The sequence below is a fragment of the Fundulus heteroclitus genome, unplaced genomic scaffold (genome assembly GCF_011125445.2).
Source record: "Fundulus heteroclitus isolate FHET01 unplaced genomic scaffold, MU-UCD_Fhet_4.1 scaffold_61, whole genome shotgun sequence".
NCBI lineage: Eukaryota > Metazoa > Chordata > Actinopteri > Cyprinodontiformes > Fundulidae > Fundulus > Fundulus heteroclitus.
The window spans coordinates 695,544-720,978 of record NW_023397044.1 but is presented as its reverse complement, the minus strand read 5'-3'; the positions used below and the strand labels follow the sequence as shown (position 1 = coordinate 720,978).

At 41.5% G+C, this 25,435-nt stretch overlaps 1 protein-coding gene and 2 long non-coding RNA genes across 3 annotated transcripts; 1 reads left to right on the top strand and 2 right to left on the bottom strand.

The window, feature by feature from the left end:
* Nucleotides 1–10,775: 10,775 nt before the first annotated feature.
* LOC118561335 lies at nucleotides 10,776–11,395 on the bottom strand. The gene is made up of 3 exons (XR_004929966.1): nucleotides 11,353–11,395; nucleotides 11,139–11,201; nucleotides 10,776–10,871 (listed from the first exon to the last, which is right to left on the bottom strand). It is a non-coding gene; the product is annotated as an uncharacterized LOC118561335 (long non-coding RNA).
* Nucleotides 11,396–14,424: 3,029 nt separating this feature from the next.
* Nucleotides 14,425–18,536, top strand: LOC118561329. The gene is made up of 2 exons (XM_036133352.1): nucleotides 14,425–17,721; nucleotides 18,143–18,536. The coding sequence occupies exons 1-2, from the start codon at nucleotides 14,896–14,898 to the stop codon at nucleotides 18,167–18,169; spliced, it is 2,853 nt and encodes a 950-aa protein (XP_035989245.1). The 5' UTR covers nucleotides 14,425–14,895; the 3' UTR covers nucleotides 18,170–18,536.
* Nucleotides 18,537–22,392: 3,856 nt separating this feature from the next.
* On the bottom strand, nucleotides 22,393–22,916 carry LOC118561336. Its single transcript, XR_004929967.1, has 2 exons — nucleotides 22,754–22,916; nucleotides 22,393–22,487 (listed from the first exon to the last, which is right to left on the bottom strand). It is a non-coding gene; the product is annotated as an uncharacterized LOC118561336 (long non-coding RNA).
* Between the last annotated feature and the right edge of the window lie 2,519 nt (nucleotides 22,917–25,435).

Sequence of the window (25,435 nt, the reverse complement as noted above, 5' to 3'; positions counted from 1 at the left end):
AACTTAAAATTAGCTTAAAAGGACAACATTTTTAAAAGTCAAAAGGCTTATTTAATGCTTTGAGGACATCTCTTCTATTCGGCTACAAAATCAACCAAAACAGGATGATCTTTTAAACTATAAGACCATTTTTAGGATGTCAAAACATAGATTTTAAGCTGGTGGGTCGCCACTGCCTCCGGTGGCCAAATGCATCGCTGCATCAACTGATCTGCACCAGATTTTTTGCGAGTCGTGGGGGAGCGCTGCTCAATGCCTTCGTGTGTATTGCCCGGTGGACAGGCGGGGAAAAAGCGTGACAGCTTCTGCCGTGGCTGGCGGCCGGTGGTGCGCGAACCCCTGCGGTGGCCAATAGGCCGGAGCGGAGCACAATAAAGATTTAAAAAGAATTGTAAAATATTTTTCTGGAGCTTGACTCAAATTAAAACAATGTTTATAATTATTGGTAAACATTTGTATACTCTATGTTTATCTTGTTTTTAAGTATTTTATATTTACAATAAAATGCATAATTTATTTTTTAGACTAGTTCCATATGTAAGGTTGCAAGAAATCTTGTAACTATACTGAATTTGCAGCTTAAGAAGATTGGGTTTGACAGACCACACCAACTGTCCCCTCAATCCAGTGCACACAATACCAGAACAGACCTCATCACGCTCTACAGTACATCAAGAAAACTATATCAACTAAAACAAGTTCACGAGTGCACATGAAATGAAGGTAATCCATATTTGTGTGTCAGGGTGTCTAAGCACTCTCCAGAATTTGACATCTCAGCAGAACCTGTAATAATTATAGAAAGTAACGTTATAGTTGTTCTGCCTTTTGTTAAGACAGCAAGGAATTCATGTCGTGAATACATTACATAAATAAGATATTAATTAATTCTTAATCAGAGGAAATCCATGGTAAAAACAGTTAGAAACGTTTTGGGTTCATATTTTATCAAAGTGAGACATCACAACTTAGTTAGATCTCTATGTGAATTACGAGAGATAGTGAGTGCTCTCACCTTAAAAAAAGATCTTTGACGTATTTTGCTCCGGTTAAAAGCTGCTTTTCAGCTATGAAGCTAGGGAAACTACTAATGTTGAAGTTGAATTTGTTCTACACGCTTCTGCCTTGGAAAAATATTTGTCTTTTTACAAAAACAATGTTTAAAGCCAGATTTGGGAACAAAGGTTATTCAGACAACGCAAGAAAAGGAAGCTTTGTGTGGGGAACTTTTGTCCTAGCTGTCTAGATGCATATGGCCCCAGGACAGCACAATAGTTTTCTTGAAGTATAATTTTGGAGAAGTAGAAACAAGTATTAATTTCAAAAGGTAGGTAAAAAAAACAAAAAGTTATTACAAAATCTTAAAATGTTGGATAGTCGTTATTTCCATCTTGCTGTGAAAATTGGTGAAATGTCATTTTTAATGCTTAGATATAAAATTGCAAGGCAATTACTAAAATTGCCTTTTGTTGAAAATGTTTTTTGGCATGCCATACTTTATATTTATAGGTAGCCTAGATGTGCATAATAAAAGAGTGGAACTAAAAGCTGGTCTAAAATTTTTATGGAGTTTTAACTTGCTAAGAGTAATAACGTTAGATGATTATATCTTTAAAATGAGATAACTGTCTCATAAAATGTGATAGTTTACTTGGTCTAAAGAGATGATTCAATTCAATGTTATTTATATAGCGCCAATTCATGAAATATGTCATCTCAAGGCACTTTACAAAGTCAAAATCAATCAGATTATACAGATTGGGTCAGATTATACACATTGGTCAAAAAAATTCCTATATAAGGGAACCAGTTCATTGCATCAAAGTCTTGACAAGTAGCATTCTCTCTTGAAGAAGCGTAGAGCCACAGGGAGAGTCGTCTGCATTGTCCATGGCTTTGCAACAATCCCTCATACTGAGCAAGCATGAAGCGACAGCGGGGAAAAAAAACTCCCCATTAACGGGAAGGAAAAACCTCCAGCAGAACCGGGCTCAGTATGAACGGTCATCTGCCTCGACAGACTGGGGGTTACAGAAGACAGAGCAGAGACACAACAAGACAGACAAAAAAGCACAGAAGTTCTACATTAGATGGTTGTAGCGGGTGATCTGTCTTCCCTGGATGATGCCACAGCTAACAGAACGCCAGACCAGGTGTACCTACTATGAAGAAAAAAGATAAATCAAAAAGTTAAAAGCTGAAATGACAACAGTCATTCAAAATTGAAGAACAATAGACCCTGATGTCCTGCAGTAGCCTAAACCTATAGCAGCATAACTATAGCTCAGGGTAACATGAGCCACTCTAACTATAAGCTTTTAAAAAAAGGAAAGTCCCAAGAGCCAGCTTCTAGTGGAGAAGTTCAAGTATCTTGGGGTCTTGTTCACGAATGAGGGGAAGATGGAGCGGGAGATCGACAGGCGGATTGGTGCGGCATCTGCTGTGAAGCGGGCGCTGTATCGGACCGTTGTGGTGAAGAGAGAGCTGAGCCAAAAGGCAAAGCTCTCGATTTACCGGTCGATCTACGTTCCTACCCTCATCTATGGTCACGAGCTTTGGGTCGTGACCGAAAGAACGAGATCCCGGATACAAGCGGCTGAAATGAGTTTTCTCCGTAGTGTGTCTGGGCTCTCCCTTAGAGATAGGGTGAGGAGCTCAGTCATCCGGGGAGGACTCAGAGTAGAGCCGCTGCTCCTTCACGTCCAGAGGAGCCAGTTGAGTGGCTTGTGCATCTGGTTAGGATGCCTCCTGGACGCCTCCCTGGCGAGGTGTTCTGGGCACGTCCCACCGGGAGGAGGCCCAGGGGAAGACCCAGGACACGCTGGAGGGACTATGTCTCTCGGCTGGCCTGGGAACGCCTTGGGATTCCCCCAGAGAAGCTGGCCCAAGTGGCTGGGGAGAGGGACGTCTGGGCCTCCTTTATAAAGCTGCTACCCCCGCGATATTGCTAAAGTGTTCCTTTAGCAATAGTCCAATTGCTAAAGTGTTACTTTTACATTACTTTTGGGTGTGTATCCACCAATTTAGATGTCAAACTTTCATAAAAGCTGTCTTAATGCAAGAAACAAAACCCTTAAACACATGAAATAGCAAGTAACTTTAAAAAAATAAAATGGTTTTGTTAACTTTTCACATTAAGCTGGACTAACAGCTAGTAAGATACCTTTGATTAAATTGGTATACTAATGCAGGGCAGTCAAAAGTAGCCGGTCAACGGCGGCAAATCGCCGTCTATAGCAGCTCCTGCCGCCGCCTACTTTTCCCCGATTATACATCCCAAAAATCACTTTAGCATCTGTCTCCACTGAGAGCAACATTAATGAGTGATTGGGTTCCTTGTTCCAACCGAGATGCTACTTTTCCGATCAAAACACAGACCGGTGTTATGCCGAAAAGTGCAATAAAACCGTGAGAGCCGACGTGAGTTCTGAAACTGCAAAGCTTTTTCTTAAGCGGAAGATCAAACGTGCACAGCACAGCGTTCATAGACCAGTGTGATGCATTCACGAGCGTCAGAAAGCTATGGTGCATTCAGGAGCATGGGACATTTCAAACTTACAAGGAAAGAGGCATAAAACGGAATAGAACTTAACTCATACAATAATGTATTTATCCAGAAACAGCGTGGGTTTTCTTACAATACTGAATGCTCTATAATTGTATTTCTGATATTTTTTGATTATGCACATCTGTTAGCTTTTTATTCTGAAAAATCTACAATATTACATATAATAAAATATAATATTACAGCAGCAAATTATCAAAGTTTTTCAGGGGATGCATTTTGTGTTTGTGTCTAGAATCCTCGTCGATGATATGATATCGTGTCGTGTGTGTGATGAGTGCAAGTGAAATTAAACTGAGATAAGAAATATCGAAAGAGCAATATGACTGAAATAAATTCAACATGTAAATTAAATTTCAAATTCCAACCCTGTATTTTTATCATAAAAATTCGACTTTGTTTGTGAAGAAATGTTATGATCGTTTTTAGAACAGAACTAAAATAATAATAATAGACCTCACCTAATCTGATCTGTTTTATGTGGTGCTAGTAATTCAAATTAAACAAATTTTATGCAAATGGGGATTACCTTTGTCATGGTTTAAATTTTGTCTGGCTTCTTTGTTATTTTGTAGTTCACTTAGCTCTCCCTTGCTCAGCTTTAGTCACTCCTCTGGACACTAATTAGTTTTCATTCCCGTCACCTGTCAGGCAGCAATTACCCCTGATCTCTTGCCACCTGTGTTCACCTCTTTATAAGACTCACCTCATTCTGTTCTCGTCGCCGGTCCATAGCGTTCACTTGGCGCTCAGTCTCTGCCAGAATCCTTGTCAGCTCAGTTTTTGTTACAGTCAGCCTGAAGACTCCCTTCAACTTGGTTTTTTGTTACAGTCAGCCAATAGACTTTCCTTCAGCTTTGTTTTGTTCCAGTCTCAGCCTAGATCCAGCTCAGCTCTGTTCACACTCCTGTTCTCTCTAACCCTCTGCTCTCAAGTCCACGGCTCAGAGGTTCTGCTCTCAAGTCCACGGCTCAGAGGTTCTGCTCTCCACGACCTCAGCTCAGATGCTCTGTCCTGGTCGGCTCCAGAGTTCCTCCCGGTCAGTCTCTCTACACGCCTCCTGCCAGCCAGCTTCTGCACCCTGCACCTCCGTCTGTTGAAAGACTCTGGGTTCTTCATCATCCATCTTCCACACCATTCAATAAAACTCACTTCTAAGAACTAGCTCTGTGTGTGCGTGCTGTGTCCGGGTTCATCCTAGACAAATATCATAACAACCTTACCTTGTTAAAACATGATGATAACATCATGTGAAAAAAGTATGTTTTAAGAATAATAATAAAAAACAAAAGTTGTTTTTGAAGAATTAATCATTCAAATTTTTTGCCTTTTATTCAATTTGAAACATGCACTCTGACTCTATTGTTTAAATAATCACCTGTCTTGAAAGCTTCCAAAATATATCAGGGAGACTCTATTTTTCAAAATTCTCCCCTCCGGGGCTCGGCCACCGGCATAAGTGTACCCTCCAATATGATAGTGTGTGGCCTGCTACTGTAAAAAAGTTTGACTGCCCTGTAATGTTTAAACCAGGGGTGTCAAAGCTACGGCCCGCGGGCTGAATTCGGCCCGCCGAACGATTTAGTCCGGTCCTGTGGCCAAATGCATTATCATTATTCAACGGCTGTATCTCCTCGCTGCATCGAGCGATCTGCACCTGATTTTTTGTGAGTCGTGGGGGAGCGCTGCCGAACACGTTCGTGTGAATCGCCCAGTGGACGGGCGAGCAAAATGCGTGACAGCATCTGCGGTGGCAGGCGGCCGACGATGCGCAAATCCCAAATGTTGACATTGTTGGTGTGTTGTGGATTTCAGGCCCAACTGGATTCGATGGAGCAGGGTGGCGTGGTGGCATGGGGAAGTCACATCAAACCATATATTTTTAATCTATTGAAATTGATAGCATTGGAATTTGCTCAAACTTGTCCACCAGGTGGCAGCAAGAGACCACAAATAAACCACAAACCAAGTTGTCTTGTTCAGTGAGTATTCACTGAGCTATATTATACACCGGAGTGCTGATTTTGCAGAAAAACTGAAGTCACTGGCCGCCATCTTGCTACTTCCTACTCTCACAGAATACCATTGGGATTTGGTTGTAACAACAAGCAGTTTTCTTGCTGTGGGAAAACGTTTCACAGGTAATTCTACAGTCAGTGGATGCACTAACACTCAACTACTAGGAAATTAGGTGCTGAAATATTTTACATGTTATTCATATTAAATATATGTTTAATGTTTAAACCAGGGGTGTCAAACGTACGGCCCGCGGGCCGAATCCGCTGTATCTCCTCGCTGCATCGACCGATCTTTACCAGATTTTTTGTGAGTTGTGGGGGAGTGCTGCCCAACGCTTTCGTGTGAATCGCCCGGTGGACGGGCGTGAAAAATGCGTGACAACTTCTGCGGTGGCTGGCGACCGGCGGTGCGCGAACCCCCGCCGTGGCCAATAGGCCAGAGCGGCGCTTGGCTGCGAGGGCCGATCATCACCGCTTGCGGTTTTATTTGAGTTTACTTTACTCTGATGACACACGACTGTGTCCCCAGGTTCACCACCATTCACATTGTGAAGTTTGCAGACGACACAACGGTGGTGGGCCTGATCAGAGACGACACGACCAGGACCAGGACTGATCCTGAACGTGGAGAAAACAAAGGAGATCATCGTGGACTTCAGGAAGAAATGGCCTCGCCATGCTCCACTTCTCATTAACAGCTCAGCTGTGGAGGTGGTCAGCAGCAATAAATTCCTTGGGGTGCACATAACACACAACCTCAGCTGGTCTGTGAACACCATGTCACTGGCGAAGAGGGCACAGAAGCGCTTGCACTTACTGCGGAAGATGAAGAGAGTCCACCTGCCCCCGCCCATCCTCACGACCTTCTACAGAAGTACCATAGAGAGCATTGTGACCAGCTGTCTCTCTGTGTGGTGTGGAGGCGGCAGCACCTCCGACTGGTGGAAAATGAGGAGAGTGGTGGGGACAGCAGAAGGGATCATCAGGGCTCCTCTTCCCTCCATTAAGGACATTTCATCCCAGCGCTGCATGTCACCAGCCCATAGCATCAACAGAGACCCTCAAACCCCCACCATGAACTGTTCCCCATATCTATCTATCTATCTATCTATCTATCTATCTATCTATCTATATATATATATATATATATATATATATATATATATATATATATATATATATATATATATATATATAATGAATGTTCTTCATTTACAGGTTCAGAGCCTTGGCGTCATTCTTGACAGCCTCCCATCCTCTCCTTCACTTTCCACATCATCACCTGGTTAACTTTCATCTCGGCAGCATCAAGTTCTTCCTTCATACTGTTGCCAAACTGCTTCACAGTCCACTCACCTCTTGACTTGACAATTTCTGCTCCCGTTCTCCAGTCCATATCGTAGCTGCAGTTTATTTTTTTTATTTGACGTAGTTTCCTTAATAATTTGCATGCATCAAAATCCTTGTGATTTTATTTAACGGCGGTCCTGGTGAGCAGCTGCTCCTGAAGTGGAGCTTCTGCTTATTGACTGACAGCCGATGCAGCTCTGCCTTCTTTGTTACAGAAAAGCTCAGGTGGAATTTTTTTCACTTTTTCTGAATCAGACTCATTAAATACGGGACACTGTTTCACATTCCGAACATTGTAAAAAAAAAAAAAAAGAAAAAGTGCATCATGCTAAATTAGCCTGAGCTAATAGCAAATCATGAGGATATCCCTGTTTGTTTTATCAGCTAAGTTACTGGCAGTGAGGGAATACACGCTGACAGGTGACGTGGCCACAGGTGGAATTAATTAATTAATTAACTGCAGGAGCAGCGACAGATACACTTACCGATTAAGCTGTTGTCAGTTGTTCATTACTTACAATTGAGAATAATAAAAGACTGATAATACTTTTCTGTGGAGTTCCATTATCAGTTTTATATTTATCAGATTTTGTTACTCCCATCTGTACCTGTATAACTCTATTAAACAAAAAATCTTCAATCCAATTATAGGCCCTTCCTGTTATGCCCATTTTATATAATTTTATAAGCAACCCATCCTTCCATACCATGTCATATGCCTTCTCATTATCAAAAATATTGCTACTACTACTTCCCTATTAACCTGAGCTGTTCTAATATCTGATTCCAAACACACAACTGGATCCATTGTACTTCCTTTTCTGAATCCACTTTGACATGAAGACAACAGTCTTTTACTTTCTACATAATATGTAATCCTTTCTGTTATCATTCTTTCCATAATCTTTCCTAAACATGAAGTAAGTGCAATTGGTCTATAACTTAAAGGGTTTGTTGGATCCTTTCCTGGTTTAATAATTGGCACAATAATTGCTACCTTCTAATTAGAAGTTAATCTTCCTTCTTTCCAAATCTTATTTTATAAACCTAGAAGTTTTTCTTCAGCTTGTTTCCCTAAGTTTTTTTTAACATAATATAGCATATCTGATCTTTTCCAGGTGCTGTTAATCCTGATCTAAATATCACTCTCTTCATTTCTTGCATAGAAAAATAAACATCCATGGCATTTCCTGGAGTTGTTTCACCTTCTAAAATAAAATCATTTATCCTTCTTGTCTGCTCTCTCCTAAATTTTCCCGTTTCTGGTAAATTATCTGAACTATGGATCTTTGCAAATGTTCTTGCCACTACTTCTAGTTTTTCTTCATTTGTTACTGCTGTTCCATCTTCATGTTTTAGAACTGGATATGTTCTCTCTGGTCTATTTTCCTTCATTTTCTTAATCATTCCCCATACCTAAGCTATAGGGGTTGTTCTGCCTATTGAATCACAATAATCTCTCCATTTTGTCTTCTTTGCCTTCTAAATAACTTTCCTTGCTTCTGCTTGATCTTTTTTATATTCAATAAAATTTTTTAAATTATGTGTTCTTTAGAAAACCTTAAAAGCTATCCTCCCTCTTCAAGTCTCTGCTCCGCTTAGAAAAAAAATACGGGATGTGACGTCACTTCCGGTGATGTGCCCAAATATGGGCATAATGGCCGCCCTGTTCACAGTTCTGGTTGGTAGAGCTCTGGATGATGAGAGCTGTGAACTGATCACAAACTTCATAAATTTGTTAAAAATCAACGGTTTGCTCTAAAATTCTGAAAATATTCATGGATCTCAAAGAGTGCTTTATCTAACTATGTGATTTTTTTAAACGCCCATTGAAAAAAGCGTTTCAGAGAAAAAAAATATTAGCCTTTATAGTCTTGCACGTGTGAATTTCAAAGTCTTTGAAATAGTTCAAAATCGGCTGGATTTTTACCAAACTGGAGTAAACATTTAGTCTGAATGTGCTTTACAAATAGTGGCCATTTGTATTGGGATTGAACAATATTTGTGGAAAATACATTGATTTCTCCATTTTACAAACTTTTAAAAAATCAGAGTGTGCAACTTTGAAAAACCTCAATACATGCAGTGAGAGAATTGTTACACCTTATTCAAGGAATACATCCTGAAAATCTGTGATCGTTACACCACAAAATTGATTTTTAGTAATTTTTTGAAGTTTTATAGGTTTTTTTCACACTTTTGGAAATAGGCCCCGCCCACTTGTTTCAATCATTACTATATTTAAGACTTTAGTTAAGGGCTATTACTGGAAGGGGATGAAAAAGGTTTTGTAAAAATCCGATAAGCCATTCTTGCGTAGTAGATTTCTTGACATCACAGCGCCCCCTAGTGATGGACGATCCTCAAACGCGGGTCACATGTGCAAAATCTTATTTGGACTATGTGTTATGAAGAACATGTCAAAATCTGTTATAGTTTTAGAATAATCAGCAATTACATTTAGAGCTAGCTAGCTAACAATCACTTATTTTAGCGTTACTTTTCGAAAAAGTCAAAATTCAAAAATCCGCCGTGATAACTTTTTTTATTTGTCCATTATATGGTTATATATGGAGTTTTGTGCGGATTGCACAAAATATGTAGGAGGAGTTTAACAAGAAAGGTTTAACCTTTGTAGCCATGTAGCGCGAAAACTAGCTGGGAAACGAAGGGTGTGCTAGGGTGACCATATTTTCATTTGGGAAAACCAGGACACCTTGGAGCCGGGGGGGGGGGATCTCTGTTCCCATGCATAGAGATGTCTGTGGCATGCACTCACTTAACATAGGCCTACGTAATCCTACAATAACATGATATTTACAGTTGGTTTATTAAAAATGCTTTTCAGTAAAAGTCAACAGCAATAACTCCAATAACAAATGATAATTTTATTCAAAATTTATTTATTAAAATATGCTTAACAATTCCTGTAATGAATGAATAGCACAATAAAGGCCTCCCATTTGTCTCGACCCGGTCTGAAAGCGTGGAAACTCTTTTATAAATCGTCGGTAAACATACATTTGCGCTTCGGCATGTTGTTGGCGTACTGACAGCCACGCTATCTATCTTCTGATTAAGAACAGGGCTGCCCGCACTGACGCGGCTCAGAGATTACGTCACACGCAGCGCTGTGCGCAGTGCCCTAGTGCCTGTCAATTTAATGGTCCAATGAAGGTAATTTAAAAAACAGGACATTTCCTCACTTTCTAAAAAAACCCCGGGACGCCCGGGACAGGACGTGAAATACGGACATGTCCCGGGAAATACGGACGTTTGGTCACCCTAGGGTGTGCCAATTCCCTTTATTTTGCAGAATCATCCAATAAACAAAGTGATGTGAAGTTTTTGAGTGTGGGACCAGTAGTTTGGTGGTTATAGGCCAAAACGCATTGTCCTTTGTTATAGCACCCCCTAGTTGTTGAGGGGTCTGAATTTCTGGGTTTGAGTAGCGGTGCACATTCTGTACTTGGATACCTGATTCAATAGGTTCATTACAAATCCGCATGGGCCGCCCAATGCGTTTTAGCGGAGAATAATAATTACCCATAATAATAAATAATTTAAAAACACACGAAAAACAATAGTGTTCTCTGCTCACAGAGCAGACGAACGGCATAGCCGTTCGCCTGCGCTGCGGGCTTGGAATCCTAATAACCTGTTTAAATCCTTAAAAACAAACAGAAGTTCTTTAAACTGAACTCTAAGATAAACAGGCAACCAGTGAAGGGAGGCCAAGATGGAGTAATGTGCTTTATTTTATTTTTTTCCATTAAATGGTGTGCAGCAGCTTAGAGTAGTGTTTCCATATTTTTGCCTTGAAAGAATAGGTTTTACCTTTGTGTAGCCGGCCTCAGGCGTGCTACTTGTTTGACTCTGCGTTGTGTAGTGACCACCGCTCAGGCATTCCAGGTCAGCCTACTGATGGCGTATTTATTCTGTACAGAGTGATATGAAAACTGTTCAGCAGCAAATATCATACCCAGCCGACATCAGCCCACCTTCCTCCATAACAGCCATGAACGGTCTGGTCTGAATTATTACATATTCTAAATCAAGATGAAACAAATGAAGATAACAGAAACACGCCACCAGCAAACCTCCACAATAAGTAATGTATAAAAAAAACTTAGTGAAAAATAAAAAAGAATAAAACTCCGACATTGAACAAAAAAGTTCAACCAATAAATAAAACAACAACATACCTGTACAGAGTGATATGAAAACTGTTCAGCAGCAAATATCATACCCAGCCGACATCAGCCCACCTGCCCATGACAAAGGAAGCAAAAAAAATGTAGCATTGCGCGGGAAAAACGGTCGGCTCATTCACAGAAATGATGCGACAGTAAAACTCTTTCACTCCATAAAAAAACATTCCATTCACCGTTAACTAACAAGAGCTCCGTGAAAACTCACCTTCCTCCGTAACAGCCATGAACGGTCTGGTGAAGGAGGAAGTGACGTCACAAGTTATACCCGCAAAAATAAAACTAAACTTTCCGAAAATTATTATACATTGTATTTTTCTTTAAAATAATAATTCTAACATAAAACGGAAAATCAAAAAAAAAAAAAAATAACGAAAATATAAAATCAAGGATATTTGGTGGAATGAATTTTCTTCCTTCCACACTACACTCACCCCCCCGAATGACACCAAAATCCTGATTGCTCAACAAAATAACTCAGTCCCATACTGGGAAACCCATACTTAGACAAAAGTAGAATGGGAATTCCAAAGAATACTATCTTTATTATCAGCTATAGAAACTACCTGTTAACACAGGTCTAGAGAAATTTAAGGGTGATCAAGCCTCAAACTCTCACGGATCAGTATGATGCCGAATACACCAAACCACCCATCTACTTATGTCCCGTGCTTCAACGCAACCATAATAATGGACATCTCACAAATGGAACCAGAAAAGAAAATAAACAATCATCCTTACTAAAACAGTGTAAGTAGAGACTGTGATCTTCTGCGAACTGAGCCGGTAAACTGCCAGATACTAAATGGCTTCTGAGTCAACTTTTTTGACAACCCTACCAACTCGTGTCCTAACTCCACCTGAGCCACCTGCTCTGCCAAAGACGTCACTACTCAAACCCTGACCCCCATCTGCTGTGACTACTGCTTCTGTAGGTTCATCTCTTGGGTTGCTTTCTGCTAGGGTCACAGCTAGACCATCACACTCTGTGAGGTCAAGAGTCTCAATCTCAGATTCATGCATGTTCAAGGATTCATGACCCATGCCCAGTGACTCTCCACTGCCACCTGCTGTCTGTTTTTGGCACGGCCGCCCTTGCTCTGGAACAAAAATGCTGATATCCCTCGTTTCACTGGGTATCTCTGCATTGGTTGTGTCTCCTGAATCCTCATCCTCAGCTGTACCCAAGACTCCTACTATAGAAGACAGGTCCCCAGTCTCATCAAAATTGCACATTGTCTCGTTCCTGTCATCATCTGCTGACTGAACAGGCAAGAAACTGACATGACTTAGACTTAGACTTTCTTTATTGTCATTTTGTATTCACAGAGTGCATACAGAACGAAATTTCGTTTTCACACAGCTCAGAAAGATTGCAGTAACTCTACAGGATACCTGACAGTGAATTACAGTACAGACATCCAAGATGAGGTTTCGGTGCACTACTTTTGTTTCCCCTTTTTCACCCTCCAACTTGTAGATGTGTGTCTTGGGGTCCTTGTCTATGACTCTGTAGACTTTTGACTCCCACTTGTCGGCCAGCTTCTTCTTCCCTCTCTCTCCTTTATTAGCAAGGAGGACTCTATCTCCTTTGTTCAGCTGAAATCCCGTGATCTTTTTGTTGTATTCCCTGGCCTGCTTATCCTGTTCCTTCATGGTATGTTTCTGAGCAATACATGCCGCCTCTTTCAAATAGGACATTAGTGTCCTGGCATAACTGCTGTAATCAACCACCACTGGATCATGCAGGACCTGTTGAAACATGACATCAACTGGTAGTCTCGGGACACAGCCAAACATGAGATGAAAAGGAGCATAACCGGTCGTCTCATGTACTGTCGCATTGTATGCGAGTGTCAATGCCTGTATTTGCTGGGGCCATTTGGCTTTTTCTTTGAGAGGTAGTGAACGGAGCATACCTCCCAGAGTCCTGTTAAACCTTTCGGTCCCACCATTTCCCATAGGATGATATGCAGTGGTATGCGACTTGGATACGCCAGACAGCTTTAATAACTCTGTGATAAGCTCACTCTCAAAGTTAGCCCCCTGATCAGTGTGAATCCTCTCTGGGAACCCATACACACAGAAGACATGGTCCCATAGCTTCCTTGCAACTTGTTTTGCTGTTTGGTTTGCACATGGGAAGGCATGAGCCAACTTTGTAAAGTGGTCTGTGACCACAAGAACATCCACAGATTGCTGTCAGTTGTTTTCTGCGCTCCAGAAGTCCAAACACACCAGTTCCATTGGAGCAGATGTCCTGATGCTTTCAAGTGGGGCTCTGGCTGAAGGCTCTGGTGTCTTAGCCAGTATACATCTCTGACACTTTACATAGTTTCTGATGTGATGTTCCATCTTTGGCCAGAAGAAGCGCTGTCTCGCCAGATAGATTGTCCTTGCCTGACCTTGATGGCCAGCTAAGTCATGCACCCCGCACAAAGCTTTCTCTTCCAGACATTTGGGTAGAACAAACTGATGTCTCCTTTGTTTGCTTAAAGGGTCTTTGATTACTCTGTAAAGAACCCCATCAAGAACCTTGAGTCTCTCCCATTGTTTTAAAAGAACAAGAGCTCCAGGGTCAAAACCCTCTCTTTCCCTTCTGGATGGCCTTCTTTTCCGGCTCAGAAACGGCAGTATTTTAGAAATACTGAGGTCTTGTTCTTGGTTGCGTTGGAGTTCTTCCAGGGAAAAAGCAGGTAATGGCTCCAGTCCTGTTGTGGCAACCTGTTGGACAGTCTGGACTAACTGAACTGCCCTAGCCTCTGTAGACAAATCCCACCGGTCATGTACATCAATGATGGCTTTTATAGCTGTATGACCTGGGGAATGAAGTGAGTGAGACTTAGCAGCATTGAATTGTGCTGCTCCTCCTACACAGTGACACTGGACTTTAAGACGGAAGACGTCTTGAATCCCCTGTTCACCAACCCCATCAGACTCAACAAGAAGATCATCATAACACTGAGTGATGAGCCTATGACCAACTGTTTTGGCAAATGGATCTCTGCTGAGAGCGTCTGCCACAACATTCTTGGTGCCTGGGATATGCTTTAAATCGAACGTGTATGGAGCAAGTTTGGCAACCCAGCGCTGTTCGCAAGCATCAAGCTTTGGCTTCGTCATAATATATGTTAATGGATTGTTATCTGTCCATACTGTGAAAGTGTTGCCCTTTAGCCAATGGCTAAATTTCTCGCAAACACTCCACTTCAAAGCTAGAAATTCAAGTCGGTGGGCTGGATATCATCTCTGAGATCCACTTAGTGTCTTACTCGCTGTTAAGAAGCAATAATATTTTCTGTAACAATTAAGTTCTGGAATGTGTATATGTGATGTTTTTGTTTTCAAAATGTTTGTTACCTTTTGGGTGTGTCCTTATAGCAGCCATCTTGGAACCTACCAAAGAGGAGGCCCGCCTCAAACCCAGCTCTTTTATAGAAAGGACCTTGTTTGCTGGACTTTGATTGGCTGGGCAGTTAATTGAGGAGGTGGCGACAACAGTATATAAGGAGACTGTTGGCTGTACCAAGGGAAGAGAGAGAAGGCTTGAGAGTCTGAAGGGAAGATGTAATTTTTTTCCCCCCCCCTTGGCCCTGACCTATGCTGTGCTGAGGGAGGCCTAATAAACCACCTTTGTTTAAACTGCAGCCAACTTTGAGGAGTTTTCCTTCCACACCACACCTCGCAGCGTAACAGTGGTGTCAGGAGTGGGATTGTTTACGCCTGTGAATGAAGGAAGACAACAGGCTAAATGAGAGGAGTAGGGCGTGGAAGAACTCGTGGGACAAAGAAAAGCCCCCTTTCTGAGATGGAAGGACAAAGCGGAGGACCAGCAGAGCCGGATTCACTACCTGAGGGAGCCATGGCTGGCGAAGACATTTTTGAACCGGTTGTGCGGCCTAAGCATACCACAGTTGGAGCTGTGAGTAAAGAGCATTCTGAAACTGACATCTTTGATGAAATAAGAGAATTTATGCAACGTTCTAAACGAACAGAAGCAATACTGTTTGACCAGATTAAACAGTTGTGCAGTAACATGCCAAAGCTGCAAAGTGATGTTTATGCTGAACAGGAGCTGTCTATCAGAACTGGCATTTCTACAGAAGCAGCTGTTCCAAAGCGAGAGACTAGGACACTGTCTCAGCTGTCTGCAACAGAGGAAGTCCAAGGAGCCTCTGGTTACCAAGCGGAACCTTATTCTCCATCTCAGCCCCAGCAGCATAAAGCACAAGTAGCTCCAGCACAAAGAGTGGAACCAACCCGTGGAGGTGATCCAAGAATACCTGACTTTAAGGAGGGTGAGGATCCTGAAAGTTTTTTCATACGTTTTGAACGCATTGCTAAAACATGGGGATGGCAACCAGCTGAATGGGCTGCTAGAGTGGTCACATTATTGACTGGAAAAGCCCTTGAGGCATATGCTGGTATGGATGAGGACCAATCTGACTCTTATGACGCTATTAAAGCTGCTGTGTTGTCTAAGTTTAATGTAACAGAAGAGACCTACAGATACCGGTTTCGAAGCATCAGTGTTCCAGTGGGAGAGGGTGTACGTGAAACCTACGGTCGGATAAAGGGACTCTACAAGCGATGGATGCGGCCTGACAGTCGGAGTAAAGAAGAGATGGGGGAAACGATCATCTTGGAGCAGTATCTACGTGTGCTTCAACCAGACGTCCGCACATGGGTGAAGGAGAATAATCCAAAGACTGGAGAGGAAGCGGCAGACCTGGCTGAACGTTACCTGGCTGCTCACAGAGAACCTTCTAGGTCAAGAGTGACTGAGAGACCAAAGTCTATGGAGGTAAAACCTCCAGGTGCAACTAATGTTGCCAATTTGGACAAGAGGGGTGGTAAGAAGTACACACAACCTGGACCAAGGTATGGTCTCATTTGTTACTATTGTCAGCAGCCTGGTCACAAAGCTTCCTTATGCCCATTAAGAAAAAGTAAGTCAGTAGAGTTATGTGTGGTACCTTCCAAGGAACATAATTATGAACTTTCTGATGACATGATTCCACATAAACATGTAGTTGATGTGGTGATAAATGGCAAAGCTGTAAAAGCTCTTGCAGACACAGGTAGCTCACGAACTCTGGTGAAATCATCTTTGTTGAGTAATGTACTGCCTCACTTTAACAAACCGGTAAACATTACTTGTGTTCATGGATGTCAAAAAGAGTATCCAACTGCTGATGTCACTATTGATGTTGAAGGACAAGTTTTTATGTTGACTGTTGGAGTTTTGAATCAGTTAGCATATGATGTTATCCTAGGAGAAGATTTACCAATCCTAGATAGTTTGGTTCAAGAAAACTTAGTGGCTTATTCCTGTGCTGTCACCACACGTTCCATGAAAAAGGATTTAGAACTTCTGCCAGATGTAGATGATGATCTGTATGAAGGAGGAAATAAAATCAAGAAATCAAAACGACAGCGTAGACAGGAGAAAAATAAGAACAAAAGCAGGTCAAAACTCCCTGAACCTGCATTGCCATTAACTCCATGTATTGATTTCCAGTGGAAAATTCCTAATAACTTTAATGAGAGACAAGAAAACGATCCATCTTTGAAACCTCTCTTTAATAAAGCACATAAAGATGGTGGAAAAGAGAGTGCTGCTGAGTTCAAAAGTTTAGCAGGAGAGCCTTTCATTATAAAGGATAAACTTTTGTATCTAGCAGATATTGCTGAACCCAGACTTGTTGTCCCAAAAGAATACCGTTTAGTAATTCTGCATTTGGGTCACACTATACCATGGTCAGGACACTTAGGACAGGCAAAAACTTATAATCGTGTTGCTCAACGTTTTTATTGGCCAGGATTATATAAAGATGTAGCTGAATACTGCAAAACATGTCATGACTGTCAGTTGGTGGCCCCTACTAAAGTGTCAGACCGTGCCCAGTTGCAGACATTGCCTATAATGAGTGTTCCTTACGAGAGAATCGCCATGGATATCATAGGTCCCTTACCTAAGAGCAGTAATGGTCATAAATATGCATTAGTCATCTGTGACTATGCAACCCGATATCCAGATGTTTATCCATTACGTTCTCCGCAGGTTAAACATATTGTCCGGTGTTTAGTAGACCTTTTCTCCAGAGTTGGTATCCCAAAGGAGATTCTGACAGATCAGGGTACCAATTTCATGTCACAAGTGATGAAAACTCTTTATGATCAACTGGGTGTAAAAGGGATTCGTACTACTCCATACCATCCAGAAACCGATGGTTTGGTAGAACGATTTAATGGTACATTAAAGCAAATGTTGAGAAAGTTTATTGATGATACTGGCAAAAACTGGGATAAATGGTTGCCTTTCCTTTTGTTTGCTTACAGAGAGGTACCACAAGCCTCAACTGGTTTTTCTCCGTTTGAGTTAATTTATGGGAGACAGGTTAGAGGCCCTTTGGACATGCTGAAGGAGAACTGGGTGGCTGGAGCGGCATCAGGATCCAGTGAAGCAGCTTCACCAACTAACATCATCTCCTACATACTTCAGATGAGAGACAACCTGGAAAAGTACAGAGAACAAGCTAAAGATCATATGGAGAAGGCTCAACATAGGCAAAAGGTATGGTACGACAGACGTGCCCGTGAAAGAGAACTGAAGGCTGGCCAGAAGGTCTTAGTACTCTTGCCCAGTGGGCCAAGTAAGTTGCTTGCTAAATGGCAAGGACCCTACACTGTGGTTAGAAGAGCAGGACCAGTGACTTATGAAATTATCTGTCCAGAAAAACAAAAGTCAAAGCAACTGCTTCATGTAAATCTATTAAAGGAATATCATGAAAGAAATGTTCCAGAAATTGATGTGAAGCAGAGCCTGATGGTACAAGATGTTCAGCCTGAAGACAGTGCCATGTTGAAAGATGGGGAAGCTGAAATGAGTCCATGTAGAGACTTGACCAAATCTGAAGAGGCTCCAAAGCATCTGACTCCTGATCAGTGGCAACAGCTGGGTGAGATTAAACAGTCTTTTCCATCTCTATTTGCAGATGTACCTGGGCGAACTGAAATTATAACACACAAAATAACTTTGAAAGATGCAACACCTGTTCGTCTTAAGCCTTACAGGATTGCAGAAAGAATGATGGATCCACTGAAAAAAGAGGTCCAGATGATGCTGGAAATGGGAGTGATAGAGCCATCAAGAAGCGAGTGGTCAAATCCCATTGTGCTGGTTCCTAAAAAAGACTCAAAGCAATTACGTTTTTGTTCTGACTTCAGAAAGTTGAACAGTATTTCCTGTTTTGATTCTTATCCCATGCCACGCATTGACGAGCTACTGGAAAGACTGGGGAAGGCCAAATATATCACAACCTTAGATTTATGTAAAGGTTACTGGCAAGTGCCTTTAGATCCATCCTCTAAGGAATACACAGCCTTTCAAATTCCAAGAATGGGTTTATTCCAGTACACGGTTCTACCCTTTGGTCTTCATGGAGCACCAGCTACCTTTCAAAGGTTGATGGACATTATTCTTAGTGACTGTTCAAAGTTTGCTGCTGCCTACCTGGATGACGTGGTGATCTACAGTGAAACTTGGGAGAATCACCTACAGCATCTAAAGGTTGTAATGGCAAGGATCCAGAATGCTGGTCTCACTTTGAATGTGAGCAAGTGTGCATGGGCACAAGAAGAAGTAAAATATCTGGGCTACCTTGTTGGCCATGGACAGATAAAGCCACAACTTGAAAAAGTAAAAGCCATTCAAACAATTCCCAGACCTCAAACAAAGAAGCAAGTGAGATCATTTTTGGGATTAGTTGGGTGGTATAGAAGATTTATACCCCATTTCTCAACATTGGCAGCCCCTCTGACTGAATTGACAAAAAAGTCTACTTCTAAAATTATGTGGAAGGAGGACTGTGAACATGCATTTCAATCTTTAAAGAAACTGATTTGTCAAGCTCCTGTTTTACAGAGTCCTAACTTTTCCAAGCCATTTGTTGTTCAAGTGGATGCTTCAAATGTTGGTCTTGGAGCAGTGCTAGCTCAGGGAGAAGCTGGTGAAGAAAAACCTGTCCTTTTCTTAAGTAAAAAGCTTTTTGACCGGGAGAAAAAGTACTCCACAGTAGAAAAGGAAGGACTTGCAATAAAGTGGGCTTTGGACTCTTTAAAATATTATCTCCTAGGAAGGGAGTTTAATCTGCAAACTGATCACAGACCTCTGAAGTGGATGCATTCCAAGCAGCATCAGAATGCCCGTATATTACGTTGGTGCCTTGCTCTTCAGCCATACCAGTTCACCATACAGCATTGTCCAGGTAAGAAAAATCTTATTGCTGACTACCTTTCTCGTTTGCCTGAGTTTTGTAAACCAGAGGGGGAGGAAGTGAGTAAATGTTAAGAAGCAATAATATTTTCTGTAACAATTAAGTTCTGGAATGTGTATATGTGATGTTTTTGTTTTCAAAATGTTTGTTACCTTTTGGGTGTGTCCTTATAGCAGCCATCTTGGAACCTACCAAAGAGGAGGCCCGCCTCAAACCCAGCTCTTTTATAGAAAGGACCTTGTTTGCTGGACTTTGATTGGCTGGGCAGTTAATTGAGGAGGTGGCGACAACAGTATATAAGGAGACTGTTGGCTGTACCAAGGGAAGAGAGAGAAGGCTTGAGAGTCTGAAGGGAAGATGTAATTTTTTTTCCCCCCCCTTGGCCCTGACCTATGCTGTGCTGAGGGAGGCCTAATAAACCACCTTTGTTTAAACTGCAGCCAACTTTGAGGAGTTTTCCTTCCACACCACACCTCGCAGCGTAACACTCGCGAAAGCTATGGGTCTTGCTTTGCTTTCACCCTCTGGTATCTGTGACAACACAGCACCAAGTCTATCTAGGGAAGCATCGATGGACAAGATTAAAGGACGTGAGAAGTCAGGGTGAGCAAGAACCACACAGTCCATCAGACTTTCTGCTTATTAAAAGCTGAGTCGCATTCCTGTGTCCAGTCATCTGGTTTAAGCTTCCTATAGGTCCCCGCATTTGCTCTTGCCTTTCCCCTTCTTCTCTGTCTAGCAGTAAGAGCAAAGAGTGGTTTAGCCAAAGAAGAGCAATTGGGGAGGAAGTGCTGGTAATAGAATACCATCCCCAGAAAAGATTTAATCCGTCGAACAGAAGGTGTACATCCATCATCTTCCATCAAATTCCCTCCCAAGGCAGCAAGACAGTCAGACTGGTGAGGAAGAGGATGAGCATCCTTAAGGGTTCTGGCATTTAGCCACCGGAAATTAGTGCAAATCCTGACATGTCCATCCTTTTTCCAAACCATTACCAAATCTCCTGATGCTGTTCTCCATGTGGTACACCTCTCCCTTAGGTATGTGTCCATAAGTTCCTCCCACTCATACACTGATAGCTTATCTGACACATCTCCTCTAAAACTGGGAGGTTCCCTGACATCAGATTGCATAATCAATCTTATGCCTGCCAGGTTATGTGTAAGGTCATTGAGAGTCTGATCTGTACCTGAACCCTGAGCTCGTGCATCTCTGTCCTCATCTGCCTTACTTTCTCCCTTTAACTGAGTAGATATAACCTGTCCGACTTCCTGTGCTGTGTGTAATGAGATTTTTTAAAGCTGGATCACTTATGTCTGACATTGCTGACAGCTGATCGGTGGTAGGATGACTAGGTAACCGAGTGGAGCTAAAGGCTGGTGATCCCACACTTTCTGCATTTCTGACAGGGGTATCACAAAGCTCCCTCAAAAACCTTCCTCTGCCGAGGCCTAGAGGATTCTCATTTGTTGTAACAACATCTGCTTCTCCAAACTTGGAAGCCATTTTTGATAAAAAAAAAACAAAACAACCTTAACCCTGTATTATAATTCAATTCAATTCAATTTTATTTATATAGCGCCAAATCATGAAACATGTCATCTCAAGGCACTTTACAAAGTCAAGTTCAATCATATTATACAGATTGGGTCAGATTATACAGATTGGTCAAAAATGTCCTATATAAGGAAACCAGTTGATTGCATCAAAGTCCCGACAAGCAGCATTCACTCCTGGGGAAGCGTAGAGCCACAGGAAGAGTCATCTGCATTGTACATGGCTTTGCTGCAATCCCTCATACTGAGCAAGCATGAAGCGACAGTGGGAAGAAAAACCACCCATTAACGGGAAGGAAAAACCTCCGGCAGAACCGGGCTCAGTATGAACGGTCATCTGCCTCGACCGACTGGGGTTACAGAAGACAATACAGAGACACAACAAGAGAAACAAAAAAGCACAGAAGCACACATTGATCTAGTAATCTGTTCTACATTAGATGGAAGTAGCGGGTGAGCCGTCTTCTCTGGATGATGTCACAGTTAACAGAACGCCAGACCAGGTGTACCTACTATGAAGAAAAAGAGAGAGAGCAAAAAGTTAAAAGCTGAAATGACGACAGTCATTTCAATGTAATACAATGCAAAACTGGAGAACAGTAGACTGAAGAACAGTAGAAATCAGTAGAGTGAGAAAATTAGACCCTGATGTCCTCCAGCAGCCTAGGCCTATCACAGCACAACTATAGAGATAGCTCAGGGTATGAGCCACTCTAACTATAAGCTTTGTCAAAAAGGAAAGTTTTAACATTAGTCTTAAAAATAGATAGGGTGTCTGCCTCACGGACCAAAACTGGGAGTTGGTTCCACAGGAGAGGAGCCTGATAGCTAAAGGATCTGCCTCCCATTCTACTTTTAGAGACTCTAGGAACCACCAGCAGACCTGCAGTCTGAGAGCGAAGTGCTCTGTTAGGAACATACGGGGTAATCAGAGCTCTGATATATGATGGAGCTTGATTATTAAGGGCTGTATACGTTAGAAGGAGAATTTTAAATTCTATTCTTGATTTAACAGGAAGCCAATGAAGGGAAGCTAAAATTGGAGACATATGATCCCTCTTGTTGATTTTCATCAGAACTCTTGCCGCAGCATTTTGAATCAGCTGAAACAATAATGAAACATAATGAAACAATGGTTCTTAAGCTATCAAACTCAGTTGAATTACACAACAACAAAAATGCAATGGGGAAAAAGAATGAAACAACCCCTTTTTTCAGAGTCCTTTCAACTGTGTAACAGCGTAGCTTTGCAACCAGCAACTTTAAAGGAACCTCTTGGTGATGATCAGCAGCCCTCGTTGACCAAGCTGTTGTTGATCCAAGATGAATCCGGATCGTCACGGCACCACTGTAGCCGGCCTCAGGCGTGCTACTTGTTTGACTCTGCGTTGTGTAGTGACCACCGCTCAGGCATTCCAGGTCAGCCTACTGATGGCGTATTTATTCTGTACAGAGTGATATGAAAACTGTTCAGCAGCAAATATCATACCCAGCCGACATCAGCCCACCTTCCTTCGTAACAGCCATGAACGGTCTGGTCTGAATTATTACATATTTTAAATCAAGATGAAACAAATGAAGATAACAGAAACATGCCACCAGCAAACCTCCACAATAAGTAATGTATAAAAAAACTTGTACATTGTGAAAAATAAAAAAGAATAAAACTCCGACATTGAACAAAAAAGTTCAACCAATAAATAAAACAACATACCTGTACAGAGTGATATGAAAACTGTTCAGCAGCAAATATACCCAGCCGACATCAGCCCACCTGCCCATGACAAAGGGAGCAAAAGAAATTTAGCATTGCGCGGGAAAAACGGTCGGCTCATTCACAGAAATGCTGCGACAGTAAAACTCTTTCACTCCATAAAAAAACATTCCATTCACCGTTGAACAACTCACAAACATGTTAGCTTTAAAGACTGTTTAACATTTTTTCATTACACTCGAACTTCTAACCAACAAACTAACAAGAGCTCCGTGAAAACTCACCTTCCTCCTTAACAGCCATGAACGGTCTGGTGAAGGAGGAAGTGACGTCACAAGTTATACCCGCAAAAATAAAACTAAACTTTCCGAAAATTATTATACAGAGTATTTTTCTTTAAAATAATAATTCTAACATAAAACGGAAAATCAAAAAAAAAAAAATAATAAAAATATAAAATCAAGGATATTTGGTGGAATGAATTTTCTTCCTTCCACGCTACATTTGCTTTGTTCCTTACATAATAAAAATGACTTAACTGAGTCACCGTCCATTTAAAAATCGAGGGGCTAAACATTCATTGTCAGGGTGTCTAAATCAACAGGATCAACAGTTCTTTGGGTGTTTCAACTGGTATATTTGACAATTCATGATTTGCAAAGACAAAGAGATTTAAGTTTTGATGTTCTCCTCATCATTTACTTTATCTCTTTCTATAGATTCTCTTTCTCATTCAATTTAGAACTTTCCATACGCCTTATCATCTAGGTCTATATTGAAAAACCTACAGTAAAGTAATGAAATGTTGATTCTGGATGTAGGTTAGGAATTCCTTCAATATAAACCAAAGAAAGTTTTACATTTCCTGCGAGAAGCTGGATAAAATCTTTAAAAACGAGACAACAGTATTTTCACACCTCACGTAGTATCTCAAGGAAATATTTTAATCTAAATGTTTTAGGCTAAATATTTTAGGCTAAAATGAGTAAACCCTAGTGATGGATTTTTGGGTAAACTAAATAGAGCAGTGTTACATGTCATTGTTTCTAAAACAGCATTTTTTTGTGCTGTGTCTAAAAAGGCAAACAATGAGAGTATGCCCACTGCTCCAGGGACCACTAGACCACTGCGGACAGCCACATATCAGCTGCAAGGGGCAGACAACAGCTAACAATGTCAAGTTACTTTTCTGTAACCAACGCAGTCACGTCCGCATTAGCTACCCCAAACAGCACAGCAGCAGCTGGAGCAAGCTCTACTGCCACTAACGTAGGGAAATCAGATGGTCTTCGAACAACATTTGGATCCAATGCAACACTGCATGCGTAGGTGCTCTGTTGTCTGGACACAGCCATCAACAGGTACTATATACACGACAGGGGGGGACGCCAGCCAATCAGCACGCAGGGTCAGCCTGGCCTGCCCACTCAGCTCTCTCTCAAAAACATGAAGAGGAAAAGAAGTGCCGTTTGGCTATTTTTTAATAACGTAAATTAAATAAAGCTGTATGTTTTGTAAAAAGCCGGTTAAATTCAGTGGAAACACAAGAAATTTATCTAAGCATGTGAAAAACCATGAGCAAGAAAACGTTGCGCGACAGAAACGGAGAAAGGAGACGAAACTTCTCTCATTGCCCCGACAGACCCAGACCCACAGACTGACGTCACTGACTGAGGCGTTTCAGTCCTCCTGAGAATATCCAGGTAGATCAGAGTGGTCATCTTCAGCAGCAGTTCATGTTAACTTTCAAAGTAGATATTATGTATCATATGTTACCGCAGCCCACACAGAAAATGTAATTAAGACCTTGAAACATATATCCTATTAAAAAGTGTTATTTAAGATAAGATAACATTAGCTAATCCTTTTGTCCCACAACGGGGGGAAATTATAGGATTAAAGCAACAGGCAGGTACACACAAACACAGACAAAATTACATAAGGATTGAAAGATATAAGAGGTTGATTAGGAAAAAACACTATGAACATAACATTATTATTATTATTGTTATTTAATTGTAATAATAAAATAAAAATCACAAAACCCAAAAGGTCAACAGTTTAATGATACGGGGGGGGGGGACCCAACGTGTGTTTGAGGAGGAGGAGGAGACAGAGAGAGCCATCCCTAGCAATAACAGAGACAGTGCAGGTGGAGAGGCTTACTGTCCGATTGGATAGTCTGGGCATAGTCTCTCAGCGATGGATCACGCGTTCATTTCAATGATGATTATTCACAGGAAGCTGGCTCCTTGGTTTAATTCAGAGCTGCGTTCCTTGAAGCACAATGTTAGGAAATTGGAGAGAAAATGGCGCTCTACACACCAAGAGGAATCCTACTTAATCTGGAAGAACAGTCTATTGTTGTATAACAAGACCCTTCGCAGAGTTAGAGCAGCATATTTTTCATCATTAATTGAGGAGAATAAGAATAATCCTAGATTTCTCTTCAGTACAGTTGCCAAACTTACCCAGAGCCACAGCTCTGTTGATCCATCCATTCCCTTAGCTCTTAGCAGTAATGATTTTATGGGATTCTTCATAAATAAAATTGATTCCATTAAAAATAAAATAATTGGCATCCTCCCAAACATGATTACCTCATCCTCAGTAAGTGAGGCAGCATTGGAGGAATCCTTAGAACCTGCGCAGTGTCTGAACTGTTTAAAAGCAGAAGCTAAAATTTTAGCTTCATCTAAACCTTCTACCTGTATGTTAGACCCAATCCCAACCAAGTTGTTT